The following is a 19,551-nucleotide window of genomic DNA, read 5'->3' as shown; positions in this document are numbered from 1 at the left end:
GAGACAATCTCCATGTTGCTTGCTCTCATCAGTTCTCATAACTACATCTTTTAAACTTGGTGCAATTACACAGAGCAGGCTCTCTCTGAAATATCTCAAATTGTACTTCAGTTTGGCAGAGTGGAGGAAATGCTGTTGGCTTTGAGTTTCAAATCAACCTGGGAACATTGACTTTTTGACAATTTTCTCGTTCAATAGCACTACCAGTCAGTCAATCAATGGTATTTATTGAGTGCTTACTTCATGCAGAGAACTTAACACAAACAAGTGGCTTTGTAAGCAGCTATTGTTGAAGTCATGGGTGTTTGTCAAGATTGTACCAGTATAGCTGAAAATTTAAGCTCTTATCACTACCTTTCTGCTAAAGTGGAATCCCAAAGAAAACAAAACTCCCCAAACAGGGAATCTCACAAGTGTCCTGAAAGTGTTAACTAACATGCTTTGGTAATCCATTTCCAGACTTGGCCAAGGCATTATAGAAGTTACAGATTTGAATCAGTGGACTCTGAAAAGCTCTCCAATGCAGTCCTCATTCTGCTTGGAGAATCACAGTTGGTTATAATGGAATTTGTTATACCCTGAACATGATCATATGACATCACAGCAGGATCAGGGTGGAGAGGGGAGGAGGTGGGAAAATGGGTTGGAAAAAATCCTTAGCAGTAGCTGTTTTATCTATGATCATTAGCAAGGAACACTATGTGAAAAGCATACAAAATGCAAATAGATTGCTGTTTACAATAAGGGTTGAAAAATTATTTCCCCAGTGGAAGAGACTTTCAAACACAGCTCTATCTATTGTGCTCCGGGCTATGCAACACATATGGTTTTAAAGACATATTTTAACTGAGATCAGAACTGGGTTCTGATCTGATCATTGCCCTGCCTCCTTGCAACTTTAATGTTTGCCACGTTTAGTGGATAATCTCTTTTGTCAGGGCTGAAATTCTCTAAGCAGCAAATACTGGAGTGGAGCAGCACACCAAATACCATATGTTTATCCTGGATAATGAAACCTGATGGGAGTGAATATTCTGGTTAAGAGTACTTTCAACCTAAGCTTCTCTTTTCTTATAACTGGGTGGAAAATGTGCCTGGCTGGAGGGGCAAATTTTTATTTTGCAGCTGACCTTTTTTGCAATTAACCCACCATGCCAGTGCCAAAAGTTAGTGAAGGGGGGTTGAAAATAATTTATTTCCCTTTGTCCAAAACATTCCAAAGGATGTTGCTTTTATTTTAGCTCAAGGAGTAATCATCATGATCTGGATTTCTCATAGAAATGCAGCCTCCCTTTTGGGGCAATAAATTTCTGAATGAATGAAAGCAGATATTTGGGCTATTGTCCTTTACAGTTTCCAAGAATTTTTATTTTTCGTGGCTCATTCTTGAGTCCATCTTAAATGTCCATTTTATATTAATCTTTTTCTGTAATCAATCAGTTATATGTATAGAACGTGTTCAGTGTGCAAGTTGTGTTCAAAAGGCTTAGGAGAGTTCAGGAAAAGACATGGTTCCTTCCCTCTGTGAGCCTATAATCTACGGGAAAGACAGCAGACACAAATTATTTACAAGTAACCAGAGCAGGAGAAAGAACAATGCTACAACTGTGGGTTGCAGTAAACAAGTATAAATGAATATAAATTGATATATACATAGGACTAGTGTGTTAACGTAAGTGCTAAAGGTGGTGGTTGGATTCACCTTACTTGAGAAAGTGAGTTTAACTGGGGAATGCCTTCTGGAGGAAATGCATTTTCAAGAGGGTTTTCTGAGGTATGATGAGATCCCCCCTTCCATTTCCAGAGTTTAAATTCACCTGGGCGAGGGCTATCCCCAGTGAAGTATCTCCTGATTCTAAGGCTAAGGAGCAGAAGCTGGAAAGAGAGTAGAGGAAAGAATTAAAGAGTGGGAGCTCCTCTACTTATGAGGACCAAGATTTGATTTTCTGAGAGAGGTGTGTGTAGGAATGGGCTGTGTGTGTTTGTGTAATTCCTTTCTTGGGCAGATTTACACCTTGGAGGTTTGGGGTTGTGGGTAAATTCATTGAGGGCAGTAATTGTGTCTGCAAACTCAATTGTTCTCTCCCAAGTACTTCATAATACAGTGCTCCAGACAGAGTAGGTGCTCAATAAATGCTACTGATTGATTGATTGAGTGATTTAAGAGTCTCAGGGTTCCAGCACAAAGCAGCTGCACAAATTGGGCCATGTTTCCCATAGGGCTCGTGAGGCGAGAACCCCATTTCTGTCTACCTTCTGGAGGGCCCAGAACCACTGGTCCAACTTAGTGCAGTACACCCTTAGTATACCCTCTCAGTACAGTACTCAGGTGTTCAATCAATTATAATTGATCGTAATATAATTGATAATAATTATCAATATAATTGATAATAATTATAGGCTTCTAGACTGTGAGCTCACTGTTGGGTAGGGACTGTCTCTATATGTTGCCAACTTATACTTCCCAAGCGCTTAGTACAGTGCTCTGCACACAGTAAGTGCTCAATAAATATGATTGATTGATTGATAATAATAATTGTGGTATTTTTAAGTGCTTACTGTACTAAGTGAAGGGATGGATACAAGCAAATCAGGTTGGACATATTCCCTGTCCCACATGGGGCTCACAGTCTGAATCCCCATTTTACATTTTACTGAGGCCCAGAGAAGTTAAGTGACTTGCCCAAGGTCACACAGCAGACAAGTGGTGGAGCCAGGATTAGAACCCACAACCTTCTGATTCTCAAGCCCATGCTCTATACACTACACTTTGCTATTTTTACTACTTAATGTGAAAGTTGATTGGGGTAAAATGCTAGATTTCTCCTTTGCCACCACCTCCCTTCCACCCCCAACTCCATCTCCTCTGCCTATCTCTCTTTTCCTAGCACCAGGGCAGTGTATATCCTGGTTCAGTGAATTTCTTGTTTTTCATTTTCCCCACTTTCCTGGATATATAGGCCGCAATTCAATTATCTGAACATCGGGGGTCTAAACTGATTGATTATTTGAACCAAAGTTACCTCAAAATAAAATGTTAAAAGACATGAAAGGAAAGAACACAATCTGTCTGGCAGCTGCCCGAAAAATAGCCAAGCCCGATTTTGTTCAGTTATCCGTACCAGCTTGCTGCTCCAGTATTTTGGCTGGCTGGCTGGCTTCAGGATATATTTTTAAAGAAAGTCATTATTGGTAAAGTTCAGGAGTAGCCTGAGTCACATGATATCTGCCCAAGAGGTTTCCCCTCTAAGTAAAAGACATGAAACAATTCAGACCAAAACACATTAAATGATAGAGGTGAAGCCTCAAAGGGCTGAGGTTATTGGCTTTTCTCTTTGTCTGAATGGGGAAGCTAAGTGCTGAGGGGCCACTATGAAGCATTGAGTCAAGTGCTCCGATACCCAGTGAGACAGTGCTGCTTTTAAATCTTAAGTGCTTTGATGTTGGGGCACTGGCCAGCAAGCATACAATGGGGCAGGATCTTAAGTGCCAGATTCAGTTTTTTTAATCATTTTTTAGATCTAATGCTTAGAACATTGCTTGGCACATAGTAAGGGCTTAACAAATAGCATTATTATTTTTATCCAGGATATTGGGGTGATCTTAGGGAAATGATCTTGGAAATATCCCCTTAATGGATGGAAGGCAAAATAGCCAAAATCCATTCAATGTATCACTAGATCCTATCTGTGCTGCAAAGACAGTACTCTACCCAGAGTAAGCGCTCAATAAATGCCAGTGATTGATTGATTGATTGATTTTAAAACAGGGATTCACCCAGCCCCTGGCCACATCCTCTTAGATTCCACCTGAGTTGCTGTTCCAGGATCCTTATTTCTTTCCCACCCATCTGGGGACCGTCTCTATATGTTGCCAACTTGTACTTCCCAAGTGCTTAGTACAGTGCTCTGCACACAGTGAGCACTCATTAAATATGATTGAATGAATGAATGAATCTCCCTCTCCCCTTGAGTGCCTAGAGTGAGACTCATGCCCACCCCCGTCTGAAGGTGGAGGCTATGGGTGTTAACCCCGTTTTTTCACTGTTTTTCACTTTTGAATCCTCTTATGCCTTGCTTCCCTTTGCATTCAATTGTGAATTCCTTGTGGAAAAGAACTGTGCCTTTATTGCATTCTTATTATTATTCTTAATCTTTCTTATCATTATTCTCATTACACCTGGAACAATGACCTCTCAAGCCAACCTTCTCCCTGTGCCTAATTCTCAACTCTCCCTCTGCTGACCTCTTGCTCACACCCTCTTTCCTGCTGGAATTCCTTCTCTCTTCATATCCGGCAGACCACCGCTCTCCTCCCTTCAAAGGCCATCTGAAATTGCATCTCCTGTAGGACGAAAGCTCCCCATCTAGGCTGCAAGCTTGTTGTGAGCAGGGAATGTGTGTTATATTGTACTCTCCCAAAATACATCAGTACAGGGGAAAATTTCTGCACCATGCAAGGTCTGAAGAGAGCCAGGGAAAGCTATACTCCGTATAAGCCATAAGAGCATCTAAAAAGGTAGTGAAGCTGGTACTAGACTGTCCCAGCTGGGGAGATGGAAGGAACAGGATGCTTATTCCCCGTGCAAAAAAGCACTAGCCACAAAGCGAGGTTTCAAACAGAAGTGTCTCTGAGCTCATAGAGAGATTAAGTTGAATGAAGGGCATATTTCCATTGCGCATGATCCCTTCGTCCTGGAAATATACCGACAACAAGAGACACTCATGTATTACCAGGTGAAAGGCACGGATGGTAAAACTGGAGCTGTTCAAAACAAACGCAAATGATTCCTGCCCCCGGGCTCTAATTGAAGATAGACACTAACACAAGGTAGGAGCTGGGAATTTTGCCTTCTCCTGGAGAGGCTCTGCCAGGGGTAGAGGTCAATGATTTCCTAAAGGAGTGGTTTGGAATTCACAGGGAAGAAAACCTGCTGATCCTTTTCCGGCATCTCTTTTCTGACTCCTGCAGAAGGGATGCCCAGAGGAGGTAGGAGGATGCACAGAAGAAAAAACACCATGAGCTGGAAAATGACCAAGAAGTTAGGCAGTTAAAAGAACTGTCTAGAGCCCACTCCCTTTAATGCCTTTGTTTCTCAGGCAAACAGCTCTTATATCGAGCAGTCCAGATGGACAGAACACTGTACCTGTCCTATGAGGGGTTTCAAAAAACTACTAACCAATCAATAAATCAATCAGTCAGTGGTATTTAATGAGAACTTGTTGAATGCAGAACAATCAGTTGGTAAATTAGTGGCATTTATTGAGGGCTTACTTTGTGCAGAGCACTGTACTAAATCCTTGGGAAAGTATAATATAGCTGGAAGGCGTGATCCGTGCCCTCAAGGAGTTTACAATCTAGTGGAGGGAACAGATAATAAAATACACTCCATGGACTGACTGGGTGGGTAGCAGCCCAGCCCTGCTGTTGATGTCTTTCTTAGTTTTGGGGGTCTGGATTTGAAATTTACCCTAATGATAAGTACCCCAGTTCTTTAGATGAACTATTCCTCTGTGGGAGGGAAACTGGGGAGGGAAAAGAAAGTATGAGAAGGAACTTATCCTAATGGATAGAGCATGGATCTAGAAGTCAGAAGGACCTGGGTTCTAATCCCGGCTCCACCACTTATCTGCTTTGTGACCATGGGCAAGTCACTTCACTTCTCTGTGCCTCAGTTCCCTCATCTTTAAAATGGGGATTAAGACTGTAAGCCCCATGTGGGACAGGGACTGTGTCCCACCTGACTAGCTTGTATCTACCGTCACTCTTAGTACAGTGCCTGCTGGTATTTAAGCGCTTATGAGGTGCCAGGCACTGTGCTAAAGGCTGGGGTAGGTCCAGGTTAATCAGGTGGGTTGCAGTCCCTCTCCCACATTAGGCTCACAGTCTTAATCCCCATTTTACAGACTGTAAACTCATCTTTAGATAGTAAAATCGTTGTGGGCAGGGAATGTGTCTGCTAATCGTTATGTAGTACTCTCCCAAATGCTTAGTACAGTGCTCTGCACACAGTAAGATCTCAATAAATACAACTGATCGACTGGAGCTCAGGAGCTTTAGGTGCCCAGGCTGGCCCTGGGTCTTCTGACCTTGGGGGGAGATGGGATGGGATGGGGGGGTCACTGGAAACCATCCCCTCCTGTGGCACTTGCAGGTATGGGGGTCAGGTGCATTTGACCTGGTCATTTGACCAGATGCAACCGTGCAGGTAACTTGTCTCTCTTCACCTGCTGCAGGGAGGGGCGGGGCTGGAAGCGGGCTGCTGGTTTCCCTGGCAATGCCCACCACTGCTGTACAAGCTTTGCATGTCCACGTCCCCCGGGAGGAAGGGCCAGAATGGTGTCTGAAACCCTGGAGCCGGTCCCTAAATGGAAAGGTGTTTGCTCTTTTTCCCTTCCACTTTCCAGGAGGAAACCATGAGACGGCCTCTACCTGCTTTTAGGGGGGCGCAGCTGCTGGGGATGCTGCTACTGCTGATCCGACCCCCGGCTCCGGTGGTAGAGGGAAGAGACCGAGAGGTGTTCTGCGGAGGTGAGTGATTTTTTTTCCCCCAGGGCCCCAAGGCCACACTGCTGGAACTCATACCCACGGGGAGAACAGACCCTTCCTCCACTTGCCCCACACTCTCCCCTTAGCAGTGCTTAGCATCCAGTAAGTGCTCAATAAATACCACGAGTAAATTGATTGGCAGACTTCCTCTCCTTTGAGTAGCTGGGGGGGTGGAATAAGTGAGTGACGTACCTCCTTCAAAGCAACTCCAGGAATATGATTAATAATTGTGGTATTTAAGTGCTTACTATTTGTCAAGCACTGAACTAAGGCCTGGAGTAGATACAATACAATCAGATCCACACCTTCCCTGTCCCACTTGGGATGCCCAGTCCAAGAGGAAGGGCAACACATATTTAACTCCAACTACTACAGCTTGGTAAGTTCAAGAATACATTTGGAAGACAGGTCTTGAAATTTTTTTATAGTATTTGTTGAGCTCTCACTATGTGCCAGACACTGTCCACAGCACTGGGGTAGATATAAGCTACTCAGGTTGGACACAGTGTGTCCTAAATGGGGCTCACAGGCTTAATCACCCTTTTCAGATGAGGGAACTGAGGCACAGAGAAGCGAAGGGACTTGCCCAAGATCACATAGCAGGGAAGTGGCAGAGCCGGGATTAGAATCCAGATCCTTCTGACTCTCAGACCCGTGCCGTATTCATTAGACCACACTGTTTCTCTGATTTTGGGAGCAAACTTCATGTCAAATCTTGTAAAATATTTGGATTCTTTAGATTTTGAAACGGTTGAGGTTAGGAACCATGTATCTTATGTCTGTTGAATTCTCCCTAGTGCTCAGTACAGTTTTATGTACTCAACGAATGCAGTCGATTGATTGGATTCATAGCAGGGAAACACATGATCTTTCTCCAGTTACGCTTGAATTACCAATTTCATGGATGGTAGAAAGAGAGGAGTGGAGTGTTAAGTCTCTTCTTTGGTGAAATCTCAGCATTCAGGGATGATTGCTTAATAAATGGATTCTGGATCATGAGCTTTAAACCTCTTAATGTGCTTTGTATTTTCTGAAATAAACGTATTTAGGGAAACAGCAGCAATCCACCTCATCTACCCTTACAATGAAGTACTGTACCAAAATACCTAGCAGCCCACCAAAAAAAATTCAGGGATGTTGGGTCTGTTAAGAATTAACATTCATAAAGGGCTTTTAGTTTCCAGAACAGAGTCTGTAATTATTATGGGGTACACTCAGTTCTGCCAGAATGCATGTTTTCACAATGTGTTTTGACCAGAAAACGATGACAGAATTAGGGAGCATTCTTCCAACAAAGTGAATTGGTCCGGGACAAGAAATAGTCCTGCCCATATAGACAGTGTACGTCATGGTGAGTACTACATTGCAAATTTTCCTCAAAGTGGGATTTCTACAAGAATGCAACCCCCACATTTTAGGAGAACTGGAGGTATTACTAATATAATCTTAGTTCTCTCCCCAAAATGCTATAGTAATCCAGGCAAGATTTAGCCTATGTTCCCTGGGCCTTGGTAGAATTTCTGTGATCTGATTGTTTTTGACAACTGTTCACAAGGCAACCTGATCTCCTTGTAACCTCCCCAGCGCTTAGAACAGTGCTTTGCACGTAGAAAGTGCTTAATAAATGCCATCATTAATTAATTAATTAACGTTGACAACCTTGCAGTCAATCAGCACTATTTATTGAGCACCTAGTGTATGCTCCTAAGGACCCTCAAAGTGGGTCCTTACCAAGTTTTGGCTTACACAATCATTCCTTTTACTTAGGGCTGCCCCTTCCCTTTATTAGTACTACTAATAATAATTATGGTATTTGTTAAGCGTTTACTATGTACCAAGCCCTGTTCTAAGCTCCGGAGTAGATACAAGATAATCAGGTTGGACACAGTCTCTGTCCTACATGTGGCTCACAGTCTTAATCCCCATTTTATGGATGAGGTTACTGAGGCACAAAGAAGTTAATTGACTTGACCAAGGTCACACAACAGACAAGTGGCAGAGCTGGGCTTTGAACCCACGTCCTCTGACTCCCAAGCCCGTGCTCTTGCCACGAGGCCATGCTTTAGGCCATTCCCTCCCTTACTGGGAAGGCAGCTTGGTGTAGCGGAAACAACACAGGACTGAAAGTGATCAGACCTTAATACTAGTTCCAACTGTCAATTGTGTGCTGTGTGAACTTGGGCATGTCCCTTCTTTGTGTTTTAATATCCTCATCTGTAAAATGGTAGAAAAATGTCTGTTCTCCCTCCCTCTTAGACTGGGAGCCCTTGTGTGTCAGATCTACTTATCTCATTTCTACCCCAGCACTTGGCATATAGTAAGTACTTAATCAGTACATTCGTTATAAGATGCCTAGGCAGAACTGTGGTTTTGGAAAGTGTTTTCTTTCTATACTTTGTAGCCTCAGGAAGTCTGCCTTAATCAATCAATCAATCAATCATATTTATTGAGCGCTTACTGTGTGCAGAGCACTGTACTAAGCGCTTGGGAAGTACAAGTTGGCAACATATAAAGATGGTCCCTACCCAACAGTGGGCTCACAGTCTAGAAGGGGGAGACAGAGAACAAAACCAAACATATTAACAAAATAAAATAAATAGAATAGATATGTACAAGTAAAATAGAGTAATATGTACAAACATATATACATATATACAGGTGCTGTGGGGAAGGGAAGGAGGTAACGCGGGGGGGTTGGAGAGGGGGATAAGGGGGAGAGAGAGGGAGGAGGGAGAGACTCTTCTGGGTTCCACTCATTTATCCCCTGACTCTGTCCTGTGCTTCTTCCACCAAAATACTTCTCCTATCCCTGTGGGTTTCTGAATAGGGGACTCTCTTCCCATTTGGTTCCAGCCCAAAGTAAAGACTGCAGGGATCCATGGGTCACAGGGGGCCACCTAAACTCGTTTCTGACTTCCAATCAGTATACTGTTTGAGGGCTCACCTTGTGCTTCTTTCTTGGATTGATTTCTGCTCCCACCCTCCTCGGGCTTGGCATTATTTGCTCATTTGCCTTGCTTTGCTCATTATTCAGCAAGGTGATAAAAGTGGGGTGGGTGGACCCCAAGTTCTGTCAATGGGCTCATGTTACCAAAGTGCAAGTGATCCATTGCTTAATGAATCATTCCTTCTGCTAATCAGCTCTTGTTAGGTACCTGTAAGATTCCAATGATCACACTTTTTTTCTTCCCTTCAATGTCTCCCAGATTGGTAGACGTAACAGATTTTTATCTTTTTTTTCCCCCTCCTGCTTTCTCTGTAGAGGGCATTTCTGTGCAGTCTCATTGTTAGCAGACCTTCAAGCGCTTGTGTCAGCCATCAGCATAATGGACTACACACACTATTGATTTAATGACAGCTATCACTGCTAGGAATTGATCTAATGTTTTCATTACACTAAAAATGCTTTAACAAGTTCATTCTGAATTAGGTGATGGGAAAGATCTGCCCAACTCCTGATCCTGTTCCCTATAGGAAAGGGATTTATATGGTCCAGCTGGAAGACAAGAGGCATCATGATAGTTTGCTTTGGAGACAAGTTATGTTCTGCCCTCTAGCTCGAAGCAGTGTTTTTCAACCAGTGGACTGCTACCACCAAATTTTTTCAGCCCATTAAGTGGTTCTTGCCTCAAGCCCCTTTACCACCATAGTGTTTGCTTTACTCAGAGAGAAAGGAGAGAGTAATCTGTTTGCTTTAGATAATTGATAGGTCTGCGATATAAAGATGTTATTTGCTGTGACCTTGTAAGTGTTGTTTTAGTTCTCTATTCTGAGCCAGTCATTTGTTCTCCCCTCTCTGTGAGTAGGTCTGTGGTTGCATAGGATAGGAAATCTAGTTCCCTCAGAATGGTACATTCAGGTCTGTTATATTGTTCTCTCCCAAGTGCTTAGTACAGTGCTCTGCACACAGTAAGTGTTCAATAAATGAGTGATTGCTCGATTGAAAAAGTGACACACTCCCAAGCCTTTCCTCATTCGGAAAGGTGGAAATAATTTGTTTTGCCAACAGTGGGCTGTTCTTGTCCTTTCTTATCCTATCAAGTCATCTCCAACTGCGTGGACAGGTCTCTCCCAGAATGCCCCACCTCCATCTGCAAACATTCCAGTAGTGTATCCATAGCGTTTTCTTGGTTAAAAATATGGAAATAGTTTACCATTACTTTCTTCCGTGCAGTAAACTGAAGTCTCCACCCTCAATTCTCTCCCATGCCACTGCTACTCAACACAGGTGAGCTCTGACTTGTAGCTGATTGCCTTCCACTCGTTAGTCTCTGCTCAAGCTTGGAGTGGAATGGGTATGCCTCTGCTTGACTCTACCTCTTCTATCTGCAACTGCTAGAGTACTGGAAACTCTCTAGGTGCAATCCTGAGAGGAGGGGTTGTTCTTAAGGGACCCAAAACACATTGTTTAGGAAAGGAATCTTCCTGATTTTGAGTTGAGGGGAGGAAGGGGTAGGTCTGAGGGGCTGACTGTTTTTCTTCACTCCAGGCCCCATCTCAGAATCACCATTAGCACCAACCACACGTGGTGTCTACTCCCTGTTCTAACAGAAAAATTGTACTAAGCCTGTAGACTTACCCTCTAGACTGTAAACCTGTTGTGGGCAGGGAACGTGTCTGTTATATTGTACTCTCCCAAGCACTTAGTACAGTGCTCTGCACACAGTAAGCACCCAGTAAATACGATTGACTGGCTGACAGACTAAGTGCTGGGGTTGATACACGATAATCTGATCCCTCATGGGACTCACAGTCTAAGTAGGAGAGAGAACGGGTATTGAATCCCCATTTTGCAGATGAAGGAACTGAGGCTAACTAAAGGAAAACTGTTTTTATTTCTCTCTCTCTTTTTCCTCTTCTCTATGTCTACCCCACTCTCCTAAATTAGGGAAGATTTTCTCCTAACTTCTCCGACTGAGACTTGCTGACTATAAAACTGATCAAAAATGCCAATAAGAGAAATAATCACAGAAGTCATAGTTATGCAGTGCTGTTATTTTTTCAGGTCAGTGTGTGTGCAAGGGTGTACACCCGATATTAAAATGTATGGCACTTGTCAGGAAAATTATTATTTCCACCAGTAAGGTGACTGGTCATTAAGAATTTGATGGTTCTCCTGTCTTTATTCTTACACTTCCAAGTGGATCTCGTCCACAGATAAAATCTAGTCCTGTTCCATGTAACATTAGTCCCATCACTGCTCTTGAAATGTTAGTCTCTAATGAGCCAACAATAACTATTTTACCTCCCATCTGAATCTGATTAGCAGACTAAATACTTATTGTTCCACTAAAGCCCCCACTGCTCCAGTTGCCTGAGGCCTCCCCTCAGGCAGGAAAGAGATGATCTTAGTTGGAACAGACTTTGGTACCTTTTGACATTTTATTGGAAAACAGTTCCTGAGAGAAGACGAGAATGTGGGTGTGAAGGAAGAGGTGGTTGCCCTCTGCACAGAGAAGCCCGACACCTGAAAGGCCCTTGAAAATAGCCCAGGTGAACCTTCGATCCCAAGGATCGAAGTTGGGTTGTTTTTCGGTGGGATCTATTTAACTTTTAAATGTGTTAAGTTTCCTCCTTTCTCCCAGTCTTCTGCATGGATTCCGCTTGCTAAAGATTCCTATTTTAAACTCAAGTTGGTGAAATGGCAAAAATTTCCTCTGAGTGGCTGGGGCATTCTGGCTGAGTTGGCCCAATAACTTTACCAGCATCATCATCAATCGTATTTATTGAGCGCTTACTATGTGCAGAGCACTGTACTAAGCGCTTGGGAAGTACAAATTGGCAACATATAGAGACAGTCCCTACCCAACAGTGGGCTCACAGTCTAAAAGACCAGCAGCCTTCGACTTGCGATGTTCCAGGTACTCCCGTGTCCAAACCGGACCAGAGACGCATGGATGGTTGCCACAGAGACAGCCAGGTAGCTTCCAAAGTGGGGGACTGGGCCCCACTGGAGTTACTACAGTCATGTCCCTGCCCTTGAGGAATGGCAAGACACAAATTTGCAAACATGCAAATAGAGCGACTGAGGCATGGCAACCTAAGCGGAGACCCAACAGCTTCAGAAACATGCAAATATCTAATTCACAGAAATGCATGTGAGCACTGGGCAGAACCCCTTGCATTATCGGGGTGCTTGACAGCAAGTATTTGGAGGCCTGGTGGGGGGATGCCTATTTCCTGAGAAACACCAGGTCTGTTGAGTAAGGAATGGATTTTGAGTGGACTTATTTTCTGCATTTCTCTTCACCTGCACCTTAGACCTGGGAGCATTTAGACTATGACAATTTCTTGAATGAGCAAGTTCCTCACTATAACTTAGGAAAAACTAAGTGGCTCCTTTAAATTCTATCCTTGCATGGGTGTTTACACTTTCTGGCCTGCTTACTTCAGGCTCTAGTCACCTTGAAAAGTTTTCCAAAACACCTCTACCCAAATTCTCTTAGAGCCTCACAATGCTGCTTTCATTTGACACTTTAGAAGCAGCATTAAATCTTTTTAGTTCCTCTAGAATACATATATATATGAGAGAGTGTGGTGTGTATGTGTTTGTGTGTGTGTAACCTCTGGGGTTGAAGAAGAGGGGATTGATTGAGATTTTTATCTGTATGTGTGCATGGTGTGTGTGCAACCTCTGGGGTTGAAAAAGATGGGATTGACTGAGATTTTTATCTGTGTGTGTGTGCGAGTGAGTGAGAGAGAGAGAAAATCAACTGATTAAAGAGAAGCAGCGTGGCCTAGTGAACAGAGCACAGGCCTGGGAGTCAGAGGAGGTGGGTTCGAATCCTGGCTCTGCCACTTTGCTGTGTGACCTTGCGCAAATCACTTCACTGCTTTATGCCACAGTTACCTCATCTCTTAAAATGGGGATTAAGACTGTGAACCCCAAATGGGACCTGGACTGTGTCCACCCTGATTAGCTTGTATCTGCCCTGAGCTTAGTACAGTTCTTGGCACATAGTAAGCATTTAACAAATACCATTAAAAACACACAAACAAAAGCTCCTCGGGAGTGACAGATAATCCCTTCTACAGTGTATATGTGATATAATTGCCCCTGGATGCATTGTTGCATTTACAACCCAAGTGTCTCGTGATGCTTTTGTTTTTCCCTGTTGGTGTGGTGATCATCTTGAAGCCTCTGTTCTAAGATAAAGTGGTCATTCATTCATTCAGTTGTATTTATTAAGAACTTACTGTGTGCAGAGCACTGTACTAAGCACTTGGGAAAGAACAATGCAACAATAAAGAGTGACACTCCCTGCCCACATTGAGCTCACAGTCTAGAGGTGCTTTATTCAGAAATTTTTCAATAATCAGAACAGTCACACTTTTCAATAAAACCTCTGTTAGCAGCCCAATCCATTTCCCTGGGCAGTGGTGGACAGTAGGGGATACAGAACATTTTGGAGGTGGGCAGCAGCAGCTTCAGTGGAAGAGATAACTTGCTCTTGTTCCATTGTTCCTCTCTCCCTCATTTGCCACTTCCTCCCCACCCCAACCATCTTCACCTTTTGCTCTTCCCTCTCTTTCCTCCTCCTCCTTCCACTTTTGGCCCTGTTCTCATGCTGATTTTTGACCAGATTTTTGATCTGTGTAATCTAACACAGCCACCCTTTTTTGAATTTCTGTATGCCAAGATGACTGGTCTTCTGCTGCCACCTCCCCCTGTGCTATCGGCTTGTCTTTTTTTTTTAATGATATTTGTTAAAGCACTTACTCTGTGCCAGGCACTGTACTAGGTGCTGAAGTTGATACAAGCTAATCAGGTTGGACTCAGTTCATGTCCCACAGGGGACTCCAAGTCTTAATCCCCATTTTATAGCTGAGGTAACTGAGGAACAGATAAGTTAAGTGACTTTCCCAAGGTCAAACAGCAGACAAGAGGCAGAGATGGGATTAGAACCCAGGTCCTTCTGATTCCCAGGGTTGTGCTCTATTCACTAGGCCACACTGCTTCTCTAAAAATGTTTCTTCTGTCTTCCTTTTTTATGAATTTACCACATCAGTAGTAGTAGTAATACTATTTTTTTCAACACCGTGCACAGAACACTGTACTAAATGCCGTGAAAATCATCATCATCATCATCAATCGTATTTATTGAGTGCTTACTATGTGCAGAGCACTGTACTAAGTGCTTGGGAAGTACAAATTGGCAACATATAATGATTGCCAATCATGAAATGGATGGAAATAAGTAGAGGTGTGAAATATCAGCTTATATTTCAGCAACTCTTTGGGTACCCTGCCTTGGTTCATTTCCTTCACTCTCCCATCCAGGTTATCCTTGCTCCTGTGGCATCTCTTAAGCGTTTGAAAGAACCAAAGCAGCTTCCATCCAGAGGGAGGCTTAGGCTCTGGGAGAGTCAAGATCAACAGTCACTGAATCCCCAGGTGTATTTTCACGTGAAGATTTTCTTAATAGGAAATTGTAATCATGCAAATTATAGTGATTTACACACATAGGGATGTCAGTTAACATGAAAATGCAAAGCTGCAGTACAACTAACTGAGCATAGTGCAAGTATATTTGTAAGATAATGAGATGAAACAATTAGTTTGGGCATAATTATATTAGGTACTCTGAACTGTAAATTATGTTTTTGTATTTTAAAACCCATAAATGTAAGGTCGTTCATTTTTCTAGTAACAGGGTGTCTGATTTGGCTTGTGAACTCACCCTACAAGGTATCACTTTTCTGCTGTGTGACCTTGGGCAAGTCACTTAACTTCTCTGTGCCTCAGTTCCCTCGTCTGTAAAATGGGGATTAAGATTGTGAGCCCTATTTGGGACAAGAACTGTGTCCAATCTGATTTGCTTGCATCTACCCCAGTCCTTAGAACAGTGCTTGACACATAGTAAGCACTTATTAAATACCTTTTTTAGTATTATTATTACCAACTCTTCGTTTTAAGTGTGGGAGCGAAAAGGGAGCAAGGACTTTAGGTGCTTGGGGGTTTGTGGAGTGAGGGGAAGGCGACTTAGCGGACAGTCTTTTCAGCCTTGATTTCAAACTGTTCTTGTCAGAGACTGGGAGGAGCTGGACTGGGATTTCAGTTCAAACAGCTGGAGTTGGTCCCTATAGATGGGCATAAAAATCTTCTTGAATTCCCCAATCACCTTTCCCTCAAAAAGGATTCTGAACACACATTGCCTCCAGACTGCAAGCTCCTTGAGGGCAGGTATCATTCATTCATTCATTCAATCATATTTATTGAGCACCTACTGCGTGCAGAGCACTGTACAAAGCGCTTGGGAAGTACAAGTCGGCAACATATAGAGATGGTCCCTACCCAACAATGGGCTCACAGTCTAGAAGGGAGAGGCAGATAACAAAATAAAACATGTAGACAGGTGTCAAATCGTCAGAACAAATAGAATTAAAGCTGTGTGCACATCATCAACAAAATAAATAGAATAGTAAATATGTACAAGTGAAATACATATTTACTATTCTATTTATTTTGTTGATGATGTGTTACAGTATTGTGTTATTGACTCTGATACTGTGCTCTCCAAGGACCTAGTCTTTTGGGTTTTTTTAATGAAACTCATTGAACATTTAACTATGTCCCCGGCTCCATACTCAGCATTTAGTTCAGTGCTTCGCAAGCAGTAAACACTCAATAAATACCATTTATTGATTGCTGCTTTGAGGAAGGGTCCCTGTTCAACTGGTGAAGTGAGCTAACAGGCTCTTGCTCTTCAAGAAAGGTCAACTCCATTCTGTCCACTGAACCCATCATCTGAGAGGTAATGACTGGCGAGTTTGGCCAGTCATTGCATTTTGACTCCTGTGATCAAGATGATGTCTACCCACGAATGGATATAAAAATCCTTTTGAATGTTCTAGACACCTTGATCCCCAAGAGGAGTCTCAGCACATACTACCACTAGACTGTAGGCTCCCTGAGGACAGGGACCATGACTACCGACTCTATTTCCCAGTACTCTCCCAAGTGTCTAGTAGAGTGCTCTGCACACATAGACTGTAAGCTAGTTGTGGACAAGGAACGTATCCGTTACATTGTTATTCTGTATTCTCCCAAGCGCTTAATACAGGGCTCTGCATACGGTAAGCACTCAATAAATCCGATTGACATAGGAATGCTCAAAAAATACCATTAATTGATCAGTACGTTTAGGCGTCTTTTCTCCTACGTGGATTCTTCATTAGCATATAGGACACAGACCTAAAAGGCACTATGGCCCAATCTGGAGTGTTTAGGGAGGGTTACCTCCCTTCCGAATGATTTTGTGAAACAGCGTGGCTCAGTGGAAAAGAGCCTGGGCTTTGGAGTCAGAGGTCATGGGTTCAAATCCCAGCTCTGCCGCTTGTCAGCTGTGTGACTTTGGGCAAGTCGCTTCACTTCTCTGGGCCTCAGTTCCCTCATCTGTAAAATGGGGACTAAGACTGTAAGCCCCATGTGGGACAACCTTATCACCTTGTAACCTCCCCAGCACTTAGAACAGTGCTTTGCACATAGTAAGCGCTTAATAAATGCCATCATTATTATTATTATTATTATTATTATTTGGGTTAACACCAACGTCGCCCCCTAGTGGCCATCTTGAAGAAATGGGAAAAGACAGGTCCTTGCTCACTACTATTAATTATTAATAACAGTGGCACTTGTTAAGCGCTTACTATGCGCAAAGCACTGTTCTAAGCGCTGACTATTGTCATCAGCATCATTTCAAACTGTGGCCCGTCCCCACCTTACACATTTCCTCAGTGGTTCAGTTGCCCTTAGTGAATACGGGGTGGGCAAAGAGGGTTATTAGGTTTCTCTTAGCCCATATAACTGATGAGTGCTTCTCTCAGATCCTAACTGCCCCCATTCTCCCCAACCTCAGATCCTTTGACCCAACCCTAGAGAAGCTTTTGGAAGGGAGAGAAAAAAAGCTCGACTTCTGAGTCACTGTTGCCACTATAACTCCCTCCTTCACCTCCATCCTTTTTCTCTCCTCGCCAGTCATTTGATGAGATCAGTAATCTCGAGGAATAATAGAAATGGGAAAGGTCATATGGAACGATCCCCTGCCTTCAGACAGATAGTAATAATAATAATAATGGTATTTGTTAAACGCTTACTACGTGCCAAGCACTGTTCTAAGTGCTGGGGTAGATATAAGGTAATTAGGTTGTCCCACCTGGGGCTCACAGTCTTAATCCCCATTCTACAGATGAGGTAACTGAGGCATAGAGAAGTTAAGTGGCTTGCCCAAGGTCGCAGAGCAGACAAGTGGCGGAGCCGTAATTAGAGCCTATGTCCTCTGCCTCCAAGGCCTAAACCATCCAGGAGAGTTGGATGGCTCTTCGTTCCTGAAAGATCTCCAGGGATGGGGATTTCACCCACCTCTTGGGGCACCTATGCCAAAAGTTTATCATGCTAACACTCAAGAAGTTATTTCCTATGTCCAACAGAAATTGACCACTTTTTCTTGTTTAGTCCTCTTCGAAAATGGAGAACTTGGCAGCATTCTCCTTATAAAGCAGTCAATCAGTGGTATTTATTGAGCACTTATTATGTGCATATCACTGTACTAAGCGTTTGGGAGAATACAACAGAGTTAGCAGATATATTCCCTGCCGATAACTACCTTAAGGTCACGCCCTTCACCTTCCCTTCTTCAAGTTAATCCCAATTCCATTAATGTTTTCTCATAGGACCCATTTACCATCCTGTTCCCTGTTTTTGTGGCTCTTAGTTTTATCACCTGTTTATCTCACCTGATGGAAAGAAAAAGGGCCTGGGAGAAAGTAGACCTTGATTCTTACCCCTGCTCTGTCAGCGGCCCGGTATGGGACTACAGGCAAATAACATAAGGTCTCTGTACTTCAGTTTCCTCATCTGTAAAATGGGGATGAAAAACTTAGTCTTCCTCCCTCTTAAGCTCTGAATGGAGAAAGGGCTGTGTCCGATATAAGTATCTTATATAACAATTGTGGCATTTAAGTGTGCCAAACACTGAACTAAGTGCTGAGGTAAATACAAGTAAATCCGGTTGGAAACAGTTCCTGTCCACTTGAGGCTCACAGCCTAAGTAGGAGGGAGAATGGGTATTGAATCCCTATTTTACACATGAGGAAACTGTGACCCAGGGAAATTAAGTGACTTGCCCATGGTAAAGTAAGCAGGCAGGTAACAAAGCTAGAATTAGAACCCAGGTGCTCTGATGCCCCAGCCTGTGTACTTTCCATTAGGCCACACTGCTTCTTAACCGCTTGTATCTATCCCAGTTTTTAGCCCAGTGCTTCAACACAGTAATTGCTCATCGCCACTTGTCTGCTGTATGACCTTGGGTAAGTCACCTCACTTCTCTGTGCCCCAGTTACCTTATCTTTAAAATGAGTTTTAAGACTGAGCCCCATGTGGGACAGGGTCTGTGTCCAACCTGCTTAGCTTTTATCTATCCCAGTGCTGAGAACAGTGCTTGACACATAGTAAGCTCTTAACAAAAACCATCATTATCATTGTTATTATTATTATAAATAGCATCTAGGGAATGACCACAAGTGGCAGGAGAAGCTGCGTGCGAGTCCTGACTAGGGTGGCGGTGAGTAAGCTGTGGGCAGAGAGGAGCATTGGAGGGACAGGATGGACCAGGAGCTGCTCACCTGCCTCTGGAGGCCACCTTGACGTGGACCAAGTAGCCATCCTTCTTCCCCTTCATCCCCAGCGCAGGCCTCTCCCTTGCCCCCACCTCCAGCTGAGTGTGTGCCCTGCCAATCTCTCGCCACTGCGCCATTCCTCCCAGCTGGTTTTAATAAACTCTACACTCAAGTGGTTTAAACAAAGATTTCAGATTAACATTTAAATGAAGGCTGGACGAGAAGTCGGGAGACCTGGGTCACGGCTGTCCCACTCCGCTCCCTATTCTGTGACCCGGGGCAGAAACGGGAAATGATCCTGTCTTTCACACCTCCTCAGGGGATGGCAGAGGGATTTTCAGGCGCGAATGGGTTAATGATTTCATTAACAGAGCACCCTCCCTT

General features: G+C 43.5%; 1 protein-coding gene across 1 annotated transcript in view; it reads left to right on the top strand.

The window, feature by feature from the left end:
- The first annotated feature begins 6,368 nt into the window (after window positions 1-6,368).
- The window catches only part of CNPY1 (canopy FGF signaling regulator 1), a 46,917-nt gene continuing 33,734 nt past the window's right edge, over window positions 6,369-19,551 (top strand). The window contains exon 1 of the mRNA XM_038755965.1: window positions 6,369-6,531. Within this exon, the coding sequence (XP_038611893.1) occupies window positions 6,369-6,531 (163 nt within the window). The remainder of the gene's footprint in view (window positions 6,532-19,551) is intronic.

This window comes from Tachyglossus aculeatus, chromosome 13 (genome assembly GCF_015852505.1).
Source record: "Tachyglossus aculeatus isolate mTacAcu1 chromosome 13, mTacAcu1.pri, whole genome shotgun sequence".
Lineage (NCBI taxonomy): Eukaryota > Metazoa > Chordata > Mammalia > Monotremata > Tachyglossidae > Tachyglossus > Tachyglossus aculeatus.
Note: the sequence above shows the minus strand (reverse complement) of the source record. Positions and strands in the feature narration are given on the sequence as shown.